Raw genomic sequence first — 23,187 nt, 5'->3', positions numbered from 1 at the left:
GTGTTTCAGGGCAACCAAGGGGCACAGAAGGAGGTCAGGGGGCTAAAGCACCTCCTGGAAGGAGAAGCGCCGTCGTGCTGGGATCTCTGTGAGGACAGGTGGCAAAGGCCAACCGCCCAAAAGGGGACGGATGCTGTGCCAGGACCTACACCTTTCAGGTGTTTCACAGTGGGCGTTCTGTTTAAGGGAGGCAGTGGGCATCGAGTCCAGGAAGCCCTGCCTGCTAAGCATGCGTTCACTCTACCGCAGAGCTGCACTGCTCCCTCCGAAAACTGAGTTTCTGGACAGACGCCTGATCAAGACAAGAGAGGGACAGAAAACCCCCAGACGTGGACACTAACTTACCGAAGGTGTCAGTTGGGCCAGCTCCATCAACACAGCTCAACGTGTCATGCGCTGTTACTGGCCCTGGAGCAAGTCCAAACGTCTGGCTATCGGCTGCTGGCCTGCCAGCCTCTGGCTCGGGCGCCAACCCCTAGGAACACAAGAGGGCAATTAAACAAGAACCGAACGCCAGAAACCATCACACTCACGCACGGGGTCTTTCCCCCAGTTAGTCATGGGGACAACAAGTAGGCACGCCACCTCTCAGATCATAAGCCCTCTCCCCTGGGAGGAGCTGCCGATACACATGAAAGGGGGGGGGGGCCCTTCTCTCGACTCTGCCACCGGGAGGGAGCCAGGAAGACGACCCGGCACGCAGAAGTCTGACCGCTCTCCAACCCAGGGCGGAGGCATAGGGCGAGCGGCACAAGGGACAGGAGAGCCCGTGGCAGGTCGCTAGGTCACGGGGCGCTGGGAAGCCCGCACTGGGTCTTCAGAGACACAACCCAGTGCACACAGGGGGAAGCGAGGGCGCTTCCGGGGAAGGGCAGCCTGGGCCAAAGGCTGAGGGGTCAAGCATCAGAGGAAGTCGCGAGGGAAACTACAGCACTGTTACTGGCGATGGGCTGGCAAAGGGCAAAAGCCCCTACATTCAAGGCCAGACATCCCCTGGTAACTTTCAGATCAGGATGGCCACAGGAAAAAAAGCCAAGATCAAACGACGACAGCAAAGCACCTGACTGCCACAGGGCTCTGTCCGCCTCCAGCGTCCCCTCACAAACGCTAACGGAGAAGAACTGGGCCACGCCACGTAGATACAGACACCCGTTTCACGGGGTGAGCCTCCAAAATTACTGCAGGTGCGTCGTGCAGTCACACGACGTGAAGCACCCGGTAACTGTAGTAGGTGTGCACTGGGATAAACCTTGTAAGCCCGCAGACCTTCCCGGGCAAATGCAAACTTGGGGACGCAGGCTCAAAGCACCCAGGCGTCCCCGCTGCAGCGTGCCCTGACGCTTACCTACCGAACGAAGGAGAAGAACAGTGACAAAGGGAGACGGTACCTCTTTATCAGGAAAGAAGTCGGCCTCGTCCGGTTCTCCGCTCTGGGGCACTGTCACGGGGCCTGTAAGGAGGAGTCACACGTACATTAGTGGGGACACGAACCTCTGGGAACTTCAAACCCCCCTCCTCTCCTCACCTATCCCCAACTCATGCGTGTTTCAGGGCAACCAAGGGGCACAGAAGGAGGTCAGGGGGCTAAAGCACCTCCTGGAAGGAGAAGCGCCGTCGTGCTGGGATCTCTGTGAGGACAGGTGGCAAAGGCCAACCGCCCAAAAGGGGACGGATGCTGTGCCAGGACCTACACCTTTCAGGTGTTTCACAGTGGGCGTTCTGTTTAAGGGAGGCAGTGGGCATCGAGTCCAGGAAGCCCTGCCTGCTAAGCATGCGTTCACTCTACCGCAGAGCTGCACTGCTCCCTCCGAAAACTGAGTTTCTGGACAGACGCCTGATCAAGACAAGAGAGGGACAGAAAACCCCCAGACGTGGACACTAACTTACCGAAGGTGTCAGTTGGGCCAGCTCCATCAACACAGCTCAACGTGTCATGCGCTGTTACTGGCCCTGGAGCAAGTCCAAACGTCTGGCTATCGGCTGCTGGCCTGCCAGCCTCTGGCTCGGGCGCCAACCCCTAGGAACACAAGAGGGCAATTAAACAAGAACCGAACGCCAGAAACCATCACACTCACGCACGGGGTCTTTCCCCCAGTTAGTCATGGGGACAACAAGTAGGCACGCCACCTCTCAGATCATAAGCCCTCTCCCCTGGGAGGAGCTGCCGATACACATGAAAGGGGGGGGGGCCCTTCTCTCGACTCTGCCACCGGGAGGGAGCCAGGAAGACGACCCGGCACGCAGAAGTCTGACCGCTCTCCAACCCAGGGCGGAGGCATAGGGCGAGCGGCACAAGGGACAGGAGAGCCCGTGGCAGGTCGCTAGGTCACGGGGCGCTGGGAAGCCCGCACTGGGTCTTCAGAGACACAACCCAGTGCACACAGGGGGAAGCGAGGGCGCTTCCGGGGAAGGGCAGCCTGGGCCAAAGGCTGAGGGGTCAAGCATCAGAGGAAGTCGCGAGGGAAACTACAGCACTGTTACTGGCGATGGGCTGGCAAAGGGCAAAAGCCCCTACATTCAAGGCCAGACATCCCCTGGTAACTTTCAGATCAGGATGGCCACAGGAAAAAAAGCCAAGATCAAACGACGACAGCAAAGCACCTGACTGCCACAGGGCTCTGTCCGCCTCCAGCGTCCCCTCACAAACGCTAACGGAGAAGAACTGGGCCACGCCACGTAGATACAGACACCCGTTTCACGGGGTGAGCCTCCAAAATTACTGCAGGTGCGTCGTGCAGTCACACGACGTGAAGCACCCGGTAACTGTAGTAGGTGTGCACTGGGATAAACCTTGTAAGCCCGCAGACCTTCCCGGGCAAATGCAAACTTGGGGACGCAGGCTCAAAGCACCCAGGCGTCCCCGCTGCAGCGTGCCCTGACGCTTACCTACCGAACGAAGGAGAAGAACAGTGACAAAGGGAGACGGTACCTCTTTATCAGGAAAGAAGTCGGCCTCGTCCGGTTCTCCGCTCTGGGGCACTGTCACGGGGCCTGTAAGGAGGAGTCACACGTACATTAGTGGGGACACGAACCTCTGGGAACTTCAAACCCCCCTCCTCTCCTCACCTATCCCCAACTCATGCGTGTTTCAGGGCAACCAAGGGGCACAGAAGGAGGTCAGGGGGCTAAAGCACCTCCTGGAAGGAGAAGCGCCGTCGTGCTGGGATCTCTGTGAGGACAGGTGGCAAAGGCCAACCGCCCAAAAGGGGACGGATGCTGTGCCAGGACCTACACCTTTCAGGTGTTTCACAGTGGGCGTTCTGTTTAAGGGAGGCAGTGGGCATCGAGTCCAGGAAGCCCTGCCTGCTAAGCATGCGTTCACTCTACCGCAGAGCTGCACTGCTCCCTCCGAAAACTGAGTTTCTGGACAGACGCCTGATCAAGACAAGAGAGGGACAGAAAACCCCCAGACGTGGACACTAACTTACCGAAGGTGTCAGTTGGGCCAGCTCCATCAACACAGCTCAACGTGTCATGCGCTGTTACTGGCCCTGGAGCAAGTCCAAACGTCTGGCTATCGGCTGCTGGCCTGCCAGCCTCTGGCTCGGGCGCCAACCCCTAGGAACACAAGAGGGCAATTAAACAAGAACCGAACGCCAGAAACCATCACACTCACGCACGGGGTCTTTCCCCCAGTTAGTCATGGGGACAACAAGTAGGCACGCCACCTCTCAGATCATAAGCCCTCTCCCCTGGGAGGAGCTGCCGATACACATGAAAGGGGGGGGGGGCCCTTCTCTCGACTCTGCCACCGGGAGGGAGCCAGGAAGACGACCCGGCACGCAGAAGTCTGACCGCTCTCCAACCCAGGGCGGAGGCATAGGGCGAGCGGCACAAGGGACAGGAGAGCCCGTGGCAGGTCGCTAGGTCACGGGGCGCTGGGAAGCCCGTACTGGGTCTTCAGAGACACAACCCAGTGCACACAGGGGGAAGCGAGGGCGCTTCCGGGGAAGGGCAGCCTGGGCCAAAGGCTGAGGGGTCAAGCATCAGAGGAAGTCGCGAGGGAAACTACAGCACTGTTACTGGCGATGGGCTGGCAAAGGGCAAAAGCCCCTACATTCAAGGCCAGACATCCCCTGGTAACTTTCAGATCAGGATGGCCACAGGAAAAAAAGCCAAGATCAAACGACGACAGCAAAGTACCTGACTGCCACAGGGCTCTGTCCGCCTCCAGCGTCCCCTCACAAACGCTAACGGAGAAGAACTGGGCCACGCCACGTAGATACAGACACCCGTTTCACGGGGTGAGCCTCCAAAATTACTGCAGGTGCGTCGTGCAGTCACACGACGTGAAGCACCCGGTAACTGTAGTAGGTGTGCACTGGGATAAACCTTGTAAGCCCGCAGACCTTCCCGGGCAAATGCAAACTTGGGGACGCAGGCTCAAAGCACCCAGGCGTCCCCGCTGCAGCGTGCCCTGACGCTTACCTACCGAACGAAGGAGAAGAACAGTGACAAAGGGAGACGGTACCTCTTTATCAGGAAAGAAGTCGGCCTCGTCCGGTTCTCCGCTCTGGGGCACTGTCACGGGGCCTGTAAGGAGGAGTCACACGTACATTAGTGGGGACACGAACCTCTGGGAACTTCAAACCCCCCTCCTCTCCTCACCTATCCCCAACTCATGCGTGTTTCAGGGCAACCAAGGGGCACAGAAGGAGGTCAGGGGGCTAAAGCACCTCCTGGAAGGAGAAGCGCCGTCGTGCTGGGATCTCTGTGAGGACAGGTGGCAAAGGCCAACCGCCCAAAAGGGGACGGATGCTGTGCCAGGACCTACACCTTTCAGGTGTTTCACAGTGGGCGTTCTGTTTAAGGGAGGCAGTGGGCATCGAGTCCAGGAAGCCCTGCCTGCTAAGCATGCGTTCACTCTACCGCAGAGCTGCACTGCTCCCTCCGAAAACTGAGTTTCTGGACAGACGCCTGATCAAGACAAGAGAGGGACAGAAAACCCCCAGACGTGGACACTAACTTACCGAAGGTGTCAGTTGGGCCAGCTCCATCAACACAGCTCAACGTGTCATGCGCTGTTACTGGCCCTGGAGCAAGTCCAAACGTCTGGCTATCGGCTGCTGGCCTGCCAGCCTCTGGCTCGGGCGCCAACCCCTAGGAACACAAGAGGGCAATTAAACAAGAACCGAACGCCAGAAACCATCACACTCACGCACGGGGTCTTTCCCCCAGTTAGTCATGGGGACAACAAGTAGGCACGCCACCTCTCAGATCATAAGCCCTCTCCCCTGGGAGGACCTGCCGATACACATGAAAGGGGGGGGGGCCCTTCTCTCGACTCTGCCACCGGGAGGGAGCCAGGAAGACGACCCGGCACGCAGAAGTCTGACCGCTCTCCAACCCAGGGCGGAGGCATAGGGCGAGCGGCACAAGGGACAGGAGAGCCCGTGGCAGGTCGCTAGGTCACGGGGCGCTGGGAAGCCCGCACTGGGTCTTCAGAGACACAACCCAGTGCACACAGGGGGAAGCGAGGGCGCTTCCGGGGAAGGGCAGCCTGGGCCAAAGGCTGAGGGGTCAAGCATCAGAGGAAGTCGCGAGGGAAACTACAGCACTGTTACTGGCGATGGGCTGGCAAAGGGCAAAAGCCCCTACATTCAAGGCCAGACATCCCCTGGTAACTTTCAGATCAGGATGGCCACAGGAAAAAAAGCCAAGATCAAACGACGACAGCAAAGCACCTGACTGCCACAGGGCTCTGTCCGCCTCCAGCGTCCCCTCACAAACGCTAACGGAGAAGAACTGGGCCACGCCACGTAGATACAGACACCCGTTTCACGGGGTGAGCCTCCAAAATTACTGCAGGTGCGTCGTGCAGTCACACGACGTGAAGCACCCGGTAACTGTAGTAGGTGTGCACTGGGATAAACCTTGTAAGCCCGCAGACCTTCCCGGGCAAATGCAAACTTGGGGACGCAGGCTCAAAGCACCCAGGCGTCCCCGCTGCAGCGTGCCCTGACGCTTACCTACCGAACGAAGGAGAAGAACAGTGACAAAGGGAGACGGTACCTCTTTATCAGGAAAGAAGTCGGCCTCGTCCGGTTCTCCGCTCTGGGGCACTGTCACGGGGCCTGTAAGGAGGAGTCACACGTACATTAGTGGGGACACGAACCTCTGGGAACTTCAAACCCCCCTCCTCTCCTCACCTATCCCCAACTCATGCGTGTTTCAGGGCAACCAAGGGGCACAGAAGGAGGTCAGGGGGCTAAAGCACCTCCTGGAAGGAGAAGCGCCGTCGTGCTGGGATCTCTGTGAGGACAGGTGGCAAAGGCCAACCGCCCAAAAGGGGACGGATGCTGTGCCAGGACCTACACCTTTCAGGTGTTTCACAGTGGGCGTTCTGTTTAAGGGAGGCAGTGGGCATCGAGTCCAGGAAGCCCTGCCTGCTAAGCATGCGTTCACTCTACCGCAGAGCTGCACTGCTCCCTCCGAAAACTGAGTTTCTGGACAGACGCCTGATCAAGACAAGAGAGGGACAGAAAACCCCCAGACGTGGACACTAACTTACCGAAGGTGTCAGTTGGGCCAGCTCCATCAACACAGCTCAACGTGTCATGCGCTGTTACTGGCCCTGGAGCAAGTCCAAACGTCTGGCTATCGGCTGCTGGCCTGCCAGCCTCTGGCTCGGGCGCCAACCCCTAGGAACACAAGAGGGCAATTAAACAAGAACCGAACGCCAGAAACCATCACACTCACGCACGGGGTCTTTCCCCCAGTTAGTCATGGGGACAACAAGTAGGCACGCCACCTCTCAGATCATAAGCCCTCTCCCCTGGGAGGAGCTGCCGATACACATGAAAGGGGGGGGGGCCCTTCTCTCGACTCTGCCACCGGGAGGGAGCCAGGAAGACGACCCGGCACGCAGAAGTCTGACCGCTCTCCAACCCAGGGCGGAGGCATAGGGCGAGCGGCACAAGGGACAGGAGAGCCCGTGGCAGGTCGCTAGGTCACGGGGCGCTGGGAAGCCCGCACTGGGTCTTCAGAGACACAACCCAGTGCACACAGGGGGAAGCGAGGGCGCTTCCGGGGAAGGGCAGCCTGGGCCAAAGGCTGAGGGGTCAAGCATCAGAGGAAGTCGCGAGGGAAACTACAGCACTGTTACTGGCGATGGGCTGGCAAAGGGCAAAAGCCCCTACATTCAAGGCCAGACATCCCCTGGTAACTTTCAGATCAGGATGGCCACAGGAAAAAAAGCCAAGATCAAACGACGACAGCAAAGCACCTGACTGCCACAGGGCTCTGTCCGCCTCCAGCGTCCCCTCACAAACGCTAACGGAGAAGAACTGGGCCACGCCACGTAGATACAGACACCCGTTTCACGGGGTGAGCCTCCAAAATTACTGCAGGTGCGTCGTGCAGTCACACGACGTGAAGCACCCGGTAACTGTAGTAGGTGTGCACTGGGATAAACCTTGTAAGCCCGCAGACCTTCCCGGGCAAATGCAAACTTGGGGACGCAGGCTCAAAGCACCCAGGCGTCCCCGCTGCAGCGTGCCCTGACGCTTACCTACCGAACGAAGGAGAAGAACAGTGACAAAGGGAGACGGTACCTCTTTATCAGGAAAGAAGTCGGCCTCGTCCGGTTCTCCGCTCTGGGGCACTGTCACGGGGCCTGTAAGAAGGAGTCACACGTACATTAATGGGGACACGAACCTCTGGGAACTTCAAACCCCCCTCCTCTCCTCACCTATCCCCAACTCATGCGTGTTTCAGGGCAACCAAGGGGCACAGAAGGAGGTCAGGGGGCTAAAGCACCTCCTGGAAGGAGAAGCGCCGTCGTGCTGGGATCTCTGTGAGGACAGGTGGCAAAGGCCAACCGCCCAAAAGGGGACGGATGCTGTGCCAGGACCTACACCTTTCAGGTGTTTCACAGTGGGCGTTCTGTTTAAGGGAGGCAGTGGGCATCGAGTCCAGGAAGCCCTGCCTGCTAAGCATGCGTTCACTCTACCGCAGAGCTGCACTGCTCCCTCCGAAAACTGAGTTTCTGGACAGACGCCTGATCAAGACAAGAGAGGGACAGAAAACCCCCAGACGTGGACACTAACTTACCGAAGGTGTCAGTTGGGCCAGCTCCATCAACACAGCTCAACGTGTCATGCGCTGTTACTGGCCCTGGAGCAAGTCCAAACGTCTGGCTATCGGCTGCTGGCCTGCCAGCCTCTGGCTCGGGCGCCAACCCCTAGGAACACAAGAGGGCAATTAAACAAGAACCGAACGCCAGAAACCATCACACTCACGCACGGGGTCTTTCCCCCAGTTAGTCATGGGGACAACAAGTAGGCACGCCACCTCTCAGATCATAAGCCCTCTCCCCTGGGAGGACCTGCCGATACACATGAAAGGGGGGGGGGCCCTTCTCTCGACTCTGCCACCGGGAGGGAGCCAGGAAGACGACCCGGCACGCAGAAGTCTGACCGCTCTCCAACCCAGGGCGGAGGCATAGGGCGAGCGGCACAAGGGACAGGAGAGCCCGTGGCAGGTCGCTAGGTCACGGGGCGCTGGGAAGCCCGCACTGGGTCTTCAGAGACACAACCCAGTGCACACAGGGGGAAGCGAGGGCGCTTCCGGGGAAGGGCAGCCTGGGCCAAAGGCTGAGGGGTCAAGCATCAGAGGAAGTCGCGAGGGAAACTACAGCACTGTTACTGGCGATGGGCTGGCAAAGGGCAAAAGCCCCTACATTCAAGGCCAGACATCCCCTGGTAACTTTCAGATCAGGATGGCCACAGGAAAAAAAGCCAAGATCAAACGACGACAGCAAAGCACCTGACTGCCACAGGGCTCTGTCCGCCTCCAGCGTCCCCTCACAAACGCTAACGGAGAAGAACTGGGCCACGCCACGTAGATACAGACACCCGTTTCACGGGGTGAGCCTCCAAAATTACTGCAGGTGCGTCGTGCAGTCACACGACGTGAAGCACCCGGTAACTGTAGTAGGTGTGCACTGGGATAAACCTTGTAAGCCCGCAGACCTTCCCGGGCAAATGCAAACTTGGGGACGCAGGCTCAAAGCACCCAGGCGTCCCCGCTGCAGCGTGCCCTGACGCTTACCTACCGAACGAAGGAGAAGAACAGTGACAAAGGGAGACGGTACCTCTTTATCAGGAAAGAAGTCGGCCTCGTCCGGTTCTCCGCTCTGGGGCACTGTCACGGGGCCTGTAAGGAGGAGTCACACGTACATTAATGGGGACACGAACCTCTGGGAACTTCAAACCCCCCTCCTCTCCTCACCTATCCCCAACTCATGCGTGTTTCAGGGCAACCAAGGGGCACAGAAGGAGGTCAGGGGGCTAAAGCACCTCCTGGAAGGAGAAGCGCCGTCGTGCTGGGATCTCTGTGAGGACAGGTGGCAAAGGCCAACCGCCCAAAAGGGGACGGATGCTGTGCCAGGACCTACACCTTTCAGGTGTTTCACAGTGGGCGTTCTGTTTAAGGGAGGCAGTGGGCATCGAGTCCAGGAAGCCCTGCCTGCTAAGCATGCGTTCACTCTACCGCAGAGCTGCACTGCTCCCTCCGAAAACTGAGTTTCTGGACAGACGCCTGATCAAGACAAGAGAGGGACAGAAAACCCCCAGACGTGGACACTAACTTACCGAAGGTGTCAGTTGGGCCAGCTCCATCAACACAGCTCAACGTGTCATGCGCTGTTACTGGCCCTGGAGCAAGTCCAAACGTCTGGCTATCGGCTGCTGGCCTGCCAGCCTCTGGCTCGGGCGCCAACCCCTAGGAACACAAGAGGGCAATTAAACAAGAACCGAACGCCAGAAACCATCACACTCACGCACGGGGTCTTTCCCCCAGTTAGTCATGGGGACAACAAGTAGGCACGCCACCTCTCAGATCATAAGCCCTCTCCCCTGGGAGGACCTGCCGATACACATGAAAGGGGGGGGGGCCCGTCTCTCGACTCTGCCACCGGGAGGGAGCCAGGAAGACGACCCGGCACGCAGAAGTCTGACCGCTCTCCAACCCAGGGCGGAGGCATAGGGCGAGCGGCACAAGGGACAGGAGAGCCCGTGGCAGGTCGCTAGGTCACGGGGCGCTGGGAAGCCCGCACTGGGTCTTCAGAGACACAACCCAGTGCACACAGGGGGAAGCGAGGGCGCTTCCGGGGAAGGGCAGCCTGGGCCAAAGGCTGAGGGGTCAAGCATCAGAGGAAGTCGCGAGGGAAACTACAGCACTGTTACTGGCGATGGGCTGGCAAAGGGCAAAAGCCCCTACATTCAAGGCCAGACATCCCCTGGTAACTTTCAGATCAGGATGGCCACAGGAAAAAAAGCCAAGATCAAACGACGACAGCAAAGCACCTGACTGCCACAGGGCTCTGTCCGCCTCCAGCGTCCCCTCACAAACGCTAACGGAGAAGAACTGGGCCACGCCACGTAGATACAGACACCCGTTTCACGGGGTGAGCCTCCAAAATTACTGCAGGTGCGTCGTGCAGTCACACGACGTGAAGCACCCGGTAACTGTAGTAGGTGTGCACTGGGATAAACCTTGTAAGCCCGCAGACCTTCCCGGGCAAATGCAAACTTGGGGACGCAGGCTCAAAGCACCCAGGCGTCCCCGCTGCAGCGTGCCCTGACGCTTACCTACCGAACGAAGGAGAAGAACAGTGACAAAGGGAGACGGTACCTCTTTATCAGGAAAGAAGTCGGCCTCGTCCGGTTCTCCGCTCTGGGGCACTGTCACGGGGCCTGTAAGAAGGAGTCACACGTACATTAATGGGGACACGAACCTCTGGGAACTTCAAACCCCCCTCCTCTCCTCACCTATCCCCAACTCATGCGTGTTTCAGGGCAACCAAGGGGCACAGAAGGAGGTCAGGGGGCTAAAGCACCTCCTGGAAGGAGAAGCGCCGTCGTGCTGGGATCTCTGTGAGGACAGGTGGCAAAGGCCAACCGCCCAAAAGGGGACGGATGCTGTGCCAGGACCTACACCTTTCAGGTGTTTCACAGTGGGCGTTCTGTTTAAGGGAGGCAGTGGGCATCGAGTCCAGGAAGCCCTGCCTGCTAAGCATGCGTTCACTCTACCGCAGAGCTGCACTGCTCCCTCCGAAAACTGAGTTTCTGGACAGACGCCTGATCAAGACAAGAGAGGGACAGAAAACCCCCAGACGTGGACACTAACTTACCGAAGGTGTCAGTTGGGCCAGCTCCATCAACACAGCTCAACGTGTCATGCGCTGTTACTGGCCCTGGAGCAAGTCCAAACGTCTGGCTATCGGCTGCTGGCCTGCCAGCCTCTGGCTCGGGCGCCAACCCCTAGGAACACAAGAGGGCAATTAAACAAGAACCGAACGCCAGAAACCATCACACTCACGCACGGGGTCTTTCCCCCAGTTAGTCATGGGGACAACAAGTAGGCACGCCACCTCTCAGATCATAAGCCCTCTCCCCTGGGAGGACCTGCCGATACACATGAAAGGGGGGGGGGGCCCGTCTCTCGACTCTGCCACCGGGAGGGAGCCAGGAAGACGACCCGGCACGCAGAAGTCTGACCGCTCTCCAACCCAGGGCGGAGGCATAGGGCGAGCGGCACAAGGGACAGGAGAGCCCGTGGCAGGTCGCTAGGTCACGGGGCGCTGGGAAGCCCGCACTGGGTCTTCAGAGACACAACCCAGTGCACACAGGGGGAAGCGAGGGCGCTTCCGGGGAAGGGCAGCCTGGGCCAAAGGCTGAGGGGTCAAGCATCAGAGGAAGTCGCGAGGGAAACTACAGCACTGTTACTGGCGATGGGCTGGCAAAGGGCAAAAGCCCCTACATTCAAGGCCAGACATCCCCTGGTAACTTTCAGATCAGGATGGCCACAGGAAAAAAAGCCAAGATCAAACGACGACAGCAAAGCACCTGACTGCCACAGGGCTCTGTCCGCCTCCAGCGTCCCCTCACAAACGCTAACGGAGAAGAACTGGGCCACGCCACGTAGATACAGACACCCGTTTCACGGGGTGAGCCTCCAAAATTACTGCAGGTGCGTCGTGCAGTCACACGACGTGAAGCACCCGGTAACTGTAGTAGGTGTGCACTGGGATAAACCTTGTAAGCCCGCAGACCTTCCCGGGCAAATGCAAACTTGGGGACGCAGGCTCAAAGCACCCAGGCGTCCCCGCTGCAGCGTGCCCTGACGCTTACCTACCGAACGAAGGAGAAGAACAGTGACAAAGGGAGACGGTACCTCTTTATCAGGAAAGAAGTCGGCCTCGTCCGGTTCTCCGCTCTGGGGCACTGTCACGGGGCCTGTAAGAAGGAGTCACACGTACATTAATGGGGACACGAACCTCTGGGAACTTCAAACCCCCCTCCTCTCCTCACCTATCCCCAACTCATGCGTGTTTCAGGGCAACCAAGGGGCACAGAAGGAGGTCAGGGGGCTAAAGCACCTCCTGGAAGGAGAAGCGCCGTCGTGCTGGGATCTCTGTGAGGACAGGTGGCAAAGGCCAACCGCCCAAAAGGGGACGGATGCTGTGCCAGGACCTACACCTTTCAGGTGTTTCACAGTGGGCGTTCTGTTTAAGGGAGGCAGTGGGCATCGAGTCCAGGAAGCCCTGCCTGCTAAGCATGCGTTCACTCTACCGCAGAGCTGCACTGCTCCCTCCGAAAACTGAGTTTCTGGACAGACGCCTGATCAAGACAAGAGAGGGACAGAAAACCCCCAGACGTGGACACTAACTTACCGAAGGTGTCAGTTGGGCCAGCTCCATCAACACAGCTCAACGTGTCATGCGCTGTTACTGGCCCTGGAGCAAGTCCAAACGTCTGGCTATTGGCTGCTGGCCTGCCAGCCTCTGGCTCGGGCGCCAACCCCTAGGAACACAAGAGGGCAATTAAACAAGAACCGAACGCCAGAAACCATCACACTCACGCACGGGGTCTTTCCCCCAGTTAGTCATGGGGACAACAAGTAGGCACGCCACCTCTCAGATCATAAGCCCTCTCCCCTGGGAGGAGCTGCCGATACACATGAAAGGGGGGGGGGCCCTTCTCTCGACTCTGCCACCGGGAGGGAGCCAGGAAGACGACCCGGCACGCAGAAGTCTGACCGCTCTCCAACCCAGGGCGGAGGCATAGGGCGAGCGGCACAAGGGACAGGAGAGCCCGTGGCAGGTCGCTAGGTCACGGGGCGCTGGGAAGCCCGCACTGGGTCTTCAGAGACACAACCCAGTGCACACAGGGGGAAGCGAGGGCGCTTCCGGGGAAGGGCAGCCTGGGCCAAAGGCTGAGGGGTCAAGCATCAGAGGAAGTCGCGAGGGAAACTACAGCACTGTTACTGGCGATGGGCTGGCAAAGGGCAAAAGCCCCTACATTCAAGGCCAGACATCCCCTGGTAACTTTCAGATCAGGATGGCCACAGGAAAAAAAGCCAAGATCAAACGACGACAGCAAAGCACCTGACTGCCACAGGGCTCTGTCCGCCTCCAGCGTCCCCTCACAAACGCTAACGGAGAAGAACTGGGCCACGCCACGTAGATACAGACACCCGTTTCACGGGGTGAGCCTCCAAAATTACTGCAGGTGCGTCGTGCAGTCACACGACGTGAAGCACCCGGTAACTGTAGTAGGTGTGCACTGGGATAAACCTTGTAAGCCCGCAGACCTTCCCGGGCAAATGCAAACTTGGGGACGCAGGCTCAAAGCACCCAGGCGTCCCCGCTGCAGCGTGCCCTGACGCTTACCTACCGAACGAAGGAGAAGAACAGTGACAAAGGGAGACGGTACCTCTTTATCAGGAAAGAAGTCGGCCTCGTCCGGTTCTCCGCTCTGGGGCACTGTCACGGGGCCTGTAAGGAGGAGTCACACGTACATTAGTGGGGACACGAACCTCTGGGAACTTCAAACCCCCCTCCTCTCCTCACCTATCCCCAACTCATGCGTGTTTCAGGGCAACCAAGGGGCACAGAAGGAGGTCAGGGGGCTAAAGCACCTCCTGGAAGGAGAAGCGCCGTCGTGCTGGGATCTCTGTGAGGACAGGTGGCAAAGGCCAACCGCCCAAAAGGGGACGGATGCTGTGCCAGGACCTACACCTTTCAGGTGTTTCACAGTGGGCGTTCTGTTTAAGGGAGGCAGTGGGCATCGAGTCCAGGAAGCCCTGCCTGCTAAGCATGCGTTCACTCTACCGCAGAGCTGCACTGCTCCCTCCGAAAACTGAGTTTCTGGACAGACGCCTGATCAAGACAAGAGAGGGACAGAAAACCCCCAGACGTGGACACTAACTTACCGAAGGTGTCAGTTGGGCCAGCTCCATCAACACAGCTCAACGTGTCATGCGCTGTTACTGGCCCTGGAGCAAGTCCAAACGTCTGGCTATCGGCTGCTGGCCTGCCAGCCTCTGGCTCGGGCGCCAACCCCTAGGAACATAAGAGGGCAATTAAACAAGAACCGAACGCCAGAAACCATCACACTCACGCACGGGGTCTTTCCCCCAGTTAGTCATGGGGACAACAAGTAGGCACGCCACCTCTCAGATCATAAGCCCTCTCCCCTGGGAGGACCTGCCGATACACATGAAAGGGGGGGGGGGGGCCCGTCTCTCGACTCTGCCACCGGGAGGGAGCCAGGAAGACGACCCGGCACGCAGAAGTCTGACCGCTCTCCAACCCAGGGCGGAGGCATAGGGCGAGCGGCACAAGGGACAGGAGAGCCCGTGGCAGGTCGCTAGGTCACGGGGCGCTGGGAAGCCCGCACTGGGTCTTCAGAGACACAACCCAGTGCACACAGGGGGAAGCGAGGGCGCTTCCGGGGAAGGGCAGCCTGGGCCAAAGGCTGAGGGGTCAAGCATCAGAGGAAGTCGCGAGGGAAACTACAGCACTGTTACTGGCGATGGGCTGGCAAAGGGCAAAAGCCCCTACATTCAAGGCCAGACATCCCCTGGTAACTTTCAGATCAGGATGGCCACAGGAAAAAAAGCCAAGATCAAACGACGACAGCAAAGCACCTGACTGCCACAGGGCTCTGTCCGCCTCCAGCGTCCCCTCACAAACGCTAACGGAGAAGAACTGGGCCACGCCACGTAGATACAGACACCCGTTTCACGGGGTGAGCCTCCAAAATTACTGCAGGTGCGTCGTGCAGTCACACGACGTGAAGCACCCGGTAACTGTAGTAGGTGTGCACTGGGATAAACCTTGTAAGCCCGCAGACCTTCCCGGGCAAATGCAAACTTGGGGACGCAGGCTCAAAGCACCCAGGCGTCCCCGCTGCAGCGTGCCCTGACGCTTACCTACCGAACGAAGGAGAAGAACAGTGACAAAGGGAGACGGTACCTCTTTATCAGGAAAGAAGTCGGCCTCGTCCGGTTCTCCGCTCTGGGGCACTGTCACGGGGCCTGTAAGAAGGAGTCACACGTACATTAATGGGGACACGAACCTCTGGGAACTTCAAACCCCCCTCCTCTCCTCACCTATCCCCAACTCATGCGTGTTTCAGGGCAACCAAGGGGCACAGAAGGAGGTCAGGGGGCTAAAGCACCTCCTGGAAGGAGAAGCGCCGTCGTGCTGGGATCTCTGTGAGGACAGGTGGCAAAGGCCAACCGCCCAAAAGGGGACGGATGCTGTGCCAGGACCTACACCTTTCAGGTGTTTCACAGTGGGCGTTCTGTTTAAGGGAGGCAGTGGGCATCGAGTCCAGGAAGCCCTGCCTGCTAAGCATGCGTTCACTCTACCGCAGAGCTGCACTGCTCCCTCCGAAAACTGAGTTTCTGGACAGACGCCTGATCAAGACAAGAGAGGGACAGAAAACCCCCAGACGTGGACACTAACTTACCGAAGGTGTCAGTTGGGCCAGCTCCATCAACACAGCTCAACGTGTCATGCGCTGTTACTGGCCCTGGAGCAAGTCCAAACGTCTGGCTATCGGCTGCTGGCCTGCCAGCCTCTGGCTCGGGCGCCAACCCCTAGGAACACAAGAGGGCAATTAAACAAGAACCGAACGCCAGAAACCATCACACTCACGCACGGGGTCTTTCCCCCAGTTAGTCATGGGGACAACAAGTAGGCACGCCACCTCTCAGATCATAAGCCCTCTCCCCTGGGAGGACCTGCCGATACACATGAAAGGGGGGGGGGGGCCCGTCTCTCGACTCTGCCACCGGGAGGGAGCCAGGAAGACGACCCGGCACGCAGAAGTCTGACCGCTCTCCAACCCAGGGCGGAGGCATAGGGCGAGCGGCACAAGGGACAGGAGAGCCCGTGGCAGGTCGCTAGGTCACGGGGCGCTGGGAAGCCCGCACTGGGTCTTCAGAGACACAACCCAGTGCACACAGGGGGAAGCGAGGGCGCTTCCGGGGAAGGGCAGCCTGGGCCAAAGGCTGAGGGGTCAAGCATCAGAGGAAGTCGCGAGGGAAACTACAGCACTGTTACTGGCGATGGGCTGGCAAAGGGCAAAAGCCCCTACATTCAAGGCCAGACATCCCCTGGTAACTTTCAGATCAGGATGGCCACAGGAAAAAAAGCCAAGATCAAACGACGACAGCAAAGCACCTGACTGCCACAGGGCTCTGTCCGCCTCCAGCGTCCCCTCACAAACGCTAACGGAGAAGAACTGGGCCACGCCACGTAGATACAGACACCCGTTTCACGGGGTGAGCCTCCAAAATTACTGCAGGTGCGTCGTGCAGTCACACGACGTGAAGCACCCGGTAACTGTAGTAGGTGTGCACTGGGATAAACCTTGTAAGCCCGCAGACCTTCCCGGGCAAATGCAAACTTGGGGACGCAGGCTCAAAGCACCCAGGCGTCCCCGCTGCAGCGTGCCCTGACGCTTACCTACCGAACGAAGGAGAAGAACAGTGACAAAGGGAGACGGTACCTCTTTATCAGGAAAGAAGTCGGCCTCGTCCGGTTCTCCGCTCTGGGGCACTGTCACGGGGCCTGTAAGAAGGAGTCACACGTACATTAATGGGGACACGAACCTCTGGGAACTTCAAACCCCCCTCCTCTCCTCACCTATCCCCAACTCATGCGTGTTTCAGGGCAACCAAGGGGCACAGAAGGAGGTCAGGGGGCTAAAGCACCTCCTGGAAGGAGAAGCGCCGTCGTGCTGGGATCTCTGTGAGGACAGGTGGCAAAGGCCAACCGCCCAAAAGGGGACGGATGCTGTGCCAGGACCTACACCTTTCAGGTGTTTCACAGTGGGCGTTCTGTTTAAGGGAGGCAGTGGGCATCGAGTCCAGGAAGCCCTGCCTGCTAAGCATGCGTTCACTCTACCGCAGAGCTGCACTGCTCCCTCCGAAAACTGAGTTTCTGGACAGACGCCTGATCAAGACAAGAGAGGGACAGAAAACCCCCAGACGTGGACACTAACTTACCGAAGGTGTCAGTTGGGCCAGCTCCATCAACACAGCTCAACGTGTCATGCGCTGTTACTGGCCCTGGAGCAAGTCCAAACGTCTGGCTATCGGCTGCTGGCCTGCCAGCCTCTGGCTCGGGCGCCAACCCCTAGGAACACAAGAGGGCAATTAAACAAGAACCGAACGCCAGAAACCATCACACTCACGCACGGGGTCTTTCCCCCAGTTAGTCATGGGGACAACAAGTAGGCACGCCACCTCTCAGATCATAAGCCCTCTCCCCTGGGAGGACCTGCCGATACACATGAAAGGGGGGGGGGGCCCTTCTCTCGACTCTGCCACCGGGAGGGAGCCAGGAAGACGACCCGGCACGCAGAAGTCTGACCGCTCTCCAACCCAGGGCGGAGGCATAGGGCGAGCGGCACAAGGGACAGGAGAGCCCGTGGCAGGTCGCTAGGTCACGGGGCGCTGGGAAGCCCGCACTGGGTCTTCAGAGACACAACCCAGTGCACACAGGGGGAAGCGAGGGCGCTTCCGGGGAAGGGCAGCCTGGGCCAAAGGCTGAGGGGTCAAGCATCAGAGGAAGTCGCGAGGGAAACTACAGCACTGTTACTGGCGATGGGCTGGCAAAGGGCAAAAGCCCCTACATTCAAGGCCAGACATCCCCTGGTAACTTTCAGATCAGGATGGCCACAGGAAAAAAAGCCAAGATCAAACGACGACAGCAAAGCACCTGACTGCCACAGGGCTCTGTCCGCCTCCAGCGTCCCCTCACAAACGCTAACGGAGAAGAACTGGGCCACGCCACGTAGATACAGACACCCGTTTCACGGGGTGAGCCTCCAAAATTACTGCAGGTGCGTCGTGCAGTCACACGACGTGAAGCACCCGGTAACTGTAGTAGGTGTGCACTGGGATAAACCTTGTAAGCCCGCAGACCTTCCCGGGCAAATGCAAACTTGGGGACGCAGGCTCAAAGCACCCAGGCGTCCCCGCTGCAGCGTGCCCTGACGCTTACCTACCGAACGAAGGAGAAGAACAGTGACAAAGGGAGACGGTACCTCTTTATCAGGAAAGAAGTCGGCCTCGTCCGGTTCTCCGCTCTGGGGCACTGTCACGGGGCCTGTAAGGAGGAGTCACACGTACATTAGTGGGGACACGAACCTCTGGGAACTTCAAACCCCCCTCCTCTCCTCACCTATCCCCAACTCATGCGTGTTTCAGGGCAACCAAGGGGCACAGAAGGAGGTCAGGGGGCTAAAGCACCTCCTGGAAGGAGAAGCGCCGTCGTGCTGGGATCTCTGTGAGGACAGGTGGCAAAGGCCAACCGCCCAAAAGGGGACGGATGCTGTGCCAGGACCTACACCTTTCAGGTGTTTCACAGTGGGCGTTCTGTTTAAGGGAGGCAGTGGGCATCGAGTCCAGGAAGCCCTGCCTGCTAAGCATGCGTTCACTCTACCGCAGAGCTGCACTGCTCCCTCCGAAAACTGAGTTTCTGGACAGACGCCTGATCAAGACAAGAGAGGGACAGAAAACCCCCAGACGTGGACACTAACTTACCGAAGGTGTCAGTTGGGCCAGCTCCATCAACACAGCTCAACGTGTCATGCGCTGTTACTGGCCCTGGAGCAAGTCCAAACGTCTGGCTATCGGCTGCTGGCCTGCCAGCCTCTGGCTCGGGCGCCAACCCCTAGGAACACAAGAGGGCAATTAAACAAGAACCGAACGCCAGAAACCATCACACTCACGCACGGGGTCTTTCCCCCAGTTAGTCATGGGGACAACAAGTAGGCACGCCACCTCTCAGATCATAAGCCCTCTCCCCTGGGAGGAGCTGCCGATACACATGAAAGGGGGGGGGGGCCCTTCTCTCGACTCTGCCACCAGGAGGGAGCCAGGAAGACGACCCGGCACGCAGAAGTCTGACCGCTCTCCAACCCAGGGCGGAGGCATAGGGCGAGCGGCACAAGGGACAGGAGAGCCCGTGGCAGGTCGCTAGGTCACGGGGCGCTGGGAAGCCCGCACTGGGTCTTCAGAGACACAACCCAGTGCACACAGGGGGAAGCGAGGGCGCTTCCGGGGAAGGGCAGCCTGGGCCAAAGGCTGAGGGGTCAAGCATCAGAGGAAGTCGCGAGGGAAACTACAGCACTGTTACTGGCGATGGGCTGGCAAAGGGCAAAAGCCCCTACATTCAAGGCCAGACATCCCCTGGTAACTTTCAGATCAGGATGGCCACAGGAAAAAAAGCCAAGATCAAACGACGACAGCAAAGCACCTGACTGCCACAGGGCTCTGTCCGCCTCCAGCGTCCCCTCACAAACGCTAACGGAGAAGAACTGGGCCACGCCACGTAGATACAGACACCCGTTTCACGGGGTGAGCCTCCAAAATTACTGCAGGTGCGTCGTGCAGTCACACGACGTGAAGCACCCGGTAACTGTAGTAGGTGTGCACTGGGATAAACCTTGTAAGCCCGCAGACCTTCCCGGGCAAATGCAAACTTGGGGACGCAGGCTCAAAGCACCCAGGCGTCCCCGCTGCAGCGTGCCCTGACGCTTACCTACCGAACGAAGGAGAAGAACAGTGACAAAGGGAGACGGTACCTCTTTATCAGGAAAGAAGTCGGCCTCGTCCGGTTCTCCGCTCTGGGGCACTGTCACGGGGCCTGTAAGGAGGAGTCACACGTACATTAGTGGGGACACGAACCTCTGGGAACTTCAAACCCCCCTCCTCTCCTCACCTATCCCCAACTCATGCGTGTTTCAGGGCAACCAAGGGGCACAGAAGGAGGTCAGGGGGCTAAAGCACCTCCTGGAAGGAGAAGCGCCGTCGTGCTGGGATCTCTGTGAGGACAGGTGGCAAAGGCCAACCGCCCAAAAGGGGACGGATGCTGTGCCAGGACCTACACCTTTCAGGTGTTTCACAGTGGGCGTTCTGTTTAAGGGAGGCAGTGGGCATCGAGTCCAGGAAGCCCTGCCTGCTAAGCATGCGTTCACTCTACCGCAGAGCTGCACTGCTCCCTCCGAAAACTGAGTTTCTGGACAGACGCCTGATCAAGACAAGAGAGGGACAGAAAACCCCCAGACGTGGACACTAACTTACCGAAGGTGTCAGTTGGGCCAGCTCCATCAACACAGCTCAACGTGTCATGCGCTGTTACTGGCCCTGGAGCAAGTCCAAACGTCTGGCTATCGGCTGCTGGCCTGCCAGCCTCTGGCTCGGGCGCCAACCCCTAGGAACACAAGAGGGCAATTAAACAAGAACCGAACGCCAGAAACCATCACACTCACGCACGGGGTCTTTCCCCCAGTTAGTCATGGGGACAACAAGTAGGCACGCCACCTCTCAGATCATAAGCCCTCTCCCCTGGGAGGACCTGCCGATACACATGAAAGGGGGGGGGGGGCCCGTCTCTCGACTCTGCCACCGGGAGGGAGCCAGGAAGACGACCCGGCACGCAGAAGTCTGACCGCTCTCCAACCCAGGGCGGAGGCATAGGGCGAGCGGCACAAGGGACAGGAGAGCCCGTGGCAGGTCGCTAGGTCACGGGGCGCTGGGAAGCCCGCACTGGGTCTTCAGAGACACAACCCAGTGCACACAGGGGGAAGCGAGGGCGCTTCCGGGGAAGGGCAGCCTGGGCCAAAGGCTGAGGGGTCAAGCATCAGAGGAAGTCGCGAGGGAAACTACAGCACTGTTACTGGCGATGGGCTGGCAAAGGGCAAAAGCCCCTACATTCAAGGCCAGACATCCCCTGGTAACTTTCAGATCAGGATGGCCACAGGAAAAAAAGCCAAGATCAAACGACGACAGCAAAGCACCTGACTGCCACAGGGCTCTGTCCGCCTCCAGCGTCCCCTCACAAACGCTAACGGAGAAGAACTGGGCCACGCCACGTAGATACAGACACCCGTTTCACGGGGTGAGCCTCCAAAATTACTGCAGGTGCGTCGTGCAGTCACACGACGTGAAGCACCCGGTAACTGTAGTAGGTGTGCACTGGGATAAACCTTGTAAGCCCGCAGACCTTCCCGGGCAAATGCAAACTTGGGGACGCAGGCTCAAAGCACCCAGGCGTCCCCGCTGCAGCGTGCCCTGACGCTTACCTACCGAACGAAGGAGAAGAACAGTGACAAAGGGAGACGGTACCTCTTTATCAGGAAAGAAGTCGGCCTCGTCCGGTTCTCCGCTCTGGGGCACTGTCACGGGGCCTGTAAGAAGGAGTCACACGTACATTAATGGGGACACGAACCTCTGGGAACTTCAAACCCCCCTCCTCTCCTCACCTATCCCCAACTCATGCGTGTTTCAGGGCAACCAAGGGGCACAGAAGGAGGTCAGGGGGCTAAAGCACCTCCTGGAAGGAGAAGCGCCGTCGTGCTGGGATCTCTGTGAGGACAGGTGGCAAAGGCCAACCGCCCAAAAGGGGACGGATGCTGTGCCAGGACCTACACCTTTCAGGTGTTTCACAGTGGGCGTTCTGTTTAAGGGAGGCAGTGGGCATCGAGTCCAGGAAGCCCTGCCTGCTAAGCATGCGTTCACTCTACCGCAGAGCTGCACTGCTCCCTCCGAAAACTGAGTTTCTGGACAGACGCCTGATCAAGACAAGAGAGGGACAGAAAACCCCCAGACGTGGACACTAACTTACCGAAGGTGTCAGTTGGGCCAGCTCCATCAACACAGCTCAACGTGTCATGCGCTGTTACTGGCCCTGGAGCAAGTCCAAACGTCTGGCTATCGGCTGCTGGCCTGCCAGCCTCTGGCTCGGGCGCCAACCCCTAGGAACACAAGAGGGCAATTAAACAAGAACCGAACGCCAGAAACCATCACACTCACGCACGGGGTCTTTCCCCCAGTTAGTCATGGGGACAACAAGTAGGCACGCCACCTCTCAGATCATAAGCCCTCTCCCCTGGGAGGACCTGCCGATACACATGAAAGGGGGGGGGGCCCGTCTCTCGACTCTGCCACCGGGAGGGAGCCAGGAAGACGACCCGGCACGCAGAAGTCTGACCGCTCTCCAACCCAGGGCGGAGGCATAGGGCGAGCGGCACAAGGGACAGGAGAGCCCGTGGCAGGTCGCTAGGTCACGGGGCGCTGGGAAGCCCGCACTGGGTCTTCAGAGACACAACCCAGTGCACACAGGGGGAAGCGAGGGCGCTTCCGGGGAAGGGCAGCCTGGGCCAAAGGCTGAGGGGTCAAGCATCAGAGGAAGTCGCGAGGGAAACTACAGCACTGTTACTGGCGATGGGCTGGCAAAGGGCAAAAGCCCCTACATTCAAGGCCAGACATCCCCTGGTAACTTTCAGATCAGGATGGCCACAGGAAAAAAAGCCAAGATCAAACGACGACAGCAAAGCACCTGACTGCCACAGGGCTCTGTCCGCCTCCAGCGTCCCCTCACAAACGCTAACGGAGAAGAACTGGGCCACGCCACGTAGATACAGACACCCGTTTCACGGGGTGAGCCTCCAAAATTACTGCAGGTGCGTCGTGCAGTCACACGACGTGAAGCACCCGGTAACTGTAGTAGGTGTGCACTGGGATAAACCTTGTAAGCCCGCAGACCTTCCCGGGCAAATGCAAACTTGGGGACGCAGGCTCAAAGCACCCAGGCGTCCCCGCTGCAGCGTGCCCTGACGCTTACCTACCGAACGAAGGAGAAGAACAGTGACAAAGGGAGACGGTACCTCTTTATCAGGAAAGAAGTCGGCCTCGTCCGGTTCTCCGCTCTGGGGCACTGTCACGGGGCCTGTAAGGAGGAGTCACACGTACATTAATGGGGACACGAACCTCTGGGAACTTCAAACCCCCCTCCTCTCCTCACCTATCCCCAACTCATGCGTGTTTCAGGGCAACCAAGGGGCACAGAAGGAGGTCAGGGGGCTAAAGCACCTCCTGGAA

The 23,187-nt window shown here is 58.8% G+C and overlaps 2 protein-coding genes across 2 annotated transcripts in view; both read right to left on the bottom strand.

Annotated features, from left to right (window-relative positions):
• The window catches only part of LOC140685656 (actin, cytoplasmic 1-like), an 83,319-nt gene extending 70,519 nt beyond the window's left edge, over window positions 1–12,800 (bottom strand). The window contains exons 1-17 of the mRNA XM_072937613.1: window positions 12,677–12,800; window positions 12,178–12,239; window positions 11,135–11,264; window positions 10,636–10,697; window positions 9,594–9,723; window positions 9,095–9,156; window positions 8,053–8,182; window positions 7,554–7,615; window positions 6,512–6,641; window positions 6,013–6,074; window positions 4,971–5,100; window positions 4,472–4,533; window positions 3,429–3,558; window positions 2,930–2,991; window positions 1,888–2,017; window positions 1,389–1,450; window positions 346–475 (exon numbers count right to left, since the gene is read on the bottom strand). The gene's annotated coding sequence lies outside the window, so the exon portion shown is untranslated. The remainder of the gene's footprint in view (window positions 1–345; window positions 476–1,388; window positions 1,451–1,887; window positions 2,018–2,929; window positions 2,992–3,428; window positions 3,559–4,471; window positions 4,534–4,970; window positions 5,101–6,012; window positions 6,075–6,511; window positions 6,642–7,553; window positions 7,616–8,052; window positions 8,183–9,094; window positions 9,157–9,593; window positions 9,724–10,635; window positions 10,698–11,134; window positions 11,265–12,177; window positions 12,240–12,676) is intronic.
• Window positions 1–23,187, bottom strand: part of LOC140685996 (uncharacterized) — a 168,148-nt gene that overhangs the window by 15,516 nt on the left and 129,445 nt on the right. Inside the window, exons 49-61 of the mRNA XM_072938384.1 lie at window positions 22,974–23,035; window positions 21,932–22,061; window positions 21,433–21,494; window positions 20,389–20,518; window positions 19,890–19,951; window positions 18,847–18,976; window positions 18,348–18,409; window positions 17,305–17,434; window positions 16,806–16,867; window positions 15,762–15,891; window positions 15,263–15,324; window positions 14,218–14,347; window positions 13,719–13,780 (exon numbers count right to left, since the gene is read on the bottom strand). Coding sequence (XP_072794485.1) covers window positions 13,719–13,780; window positions 14,218–14,347; window positions 15,263–15,324; window positions 15,762–15,891; window positions 16,806–16,867; window positions 17,305–17,434; window positions 18,348–18,409; window positions 18,847–18,976; window positions 19,890–19,951; window positions 20,389–20,518; window positions 21,433–21,494; window positions 21,932–22,061; window positions 22,974–23,035 — 1,214 coding nt within the window. The remainder of the gene's footprint in view (window positions 1–13,718; window positions 13,781–14,217; window positions 14,348–15,262; window positions 15,325–15,761; window positions 15,892–16,805; window positions 16,868–17,304; window positions 17,435–18,347; window positions 18,410–18,846; window positions 18,977–19,889; window positions 19,952–20,388; window positions 20,519–21,432; window positions 21,495–21,931; window positions 22,062–22,973; window positions 23,036–23,187) is intronic.

Source organism: Vicugna pacos, chromosome 15, assembly GCF_048564905.1.
Source record: "Vicugna pacos chromosome 15, VicPac4, whole genome shotgun sequence".
Taxonomy (NCBI): Eukaryota; Metazoa; Chordata; class Mammalia; order Artiodactyla; family Camelidae; genus Vicugna; species Vicugna pacos.
Note: the sequence above shows the minus strand (reverse complement) of the source record. Positions and strands in the feature narration are given on the sequence as shown.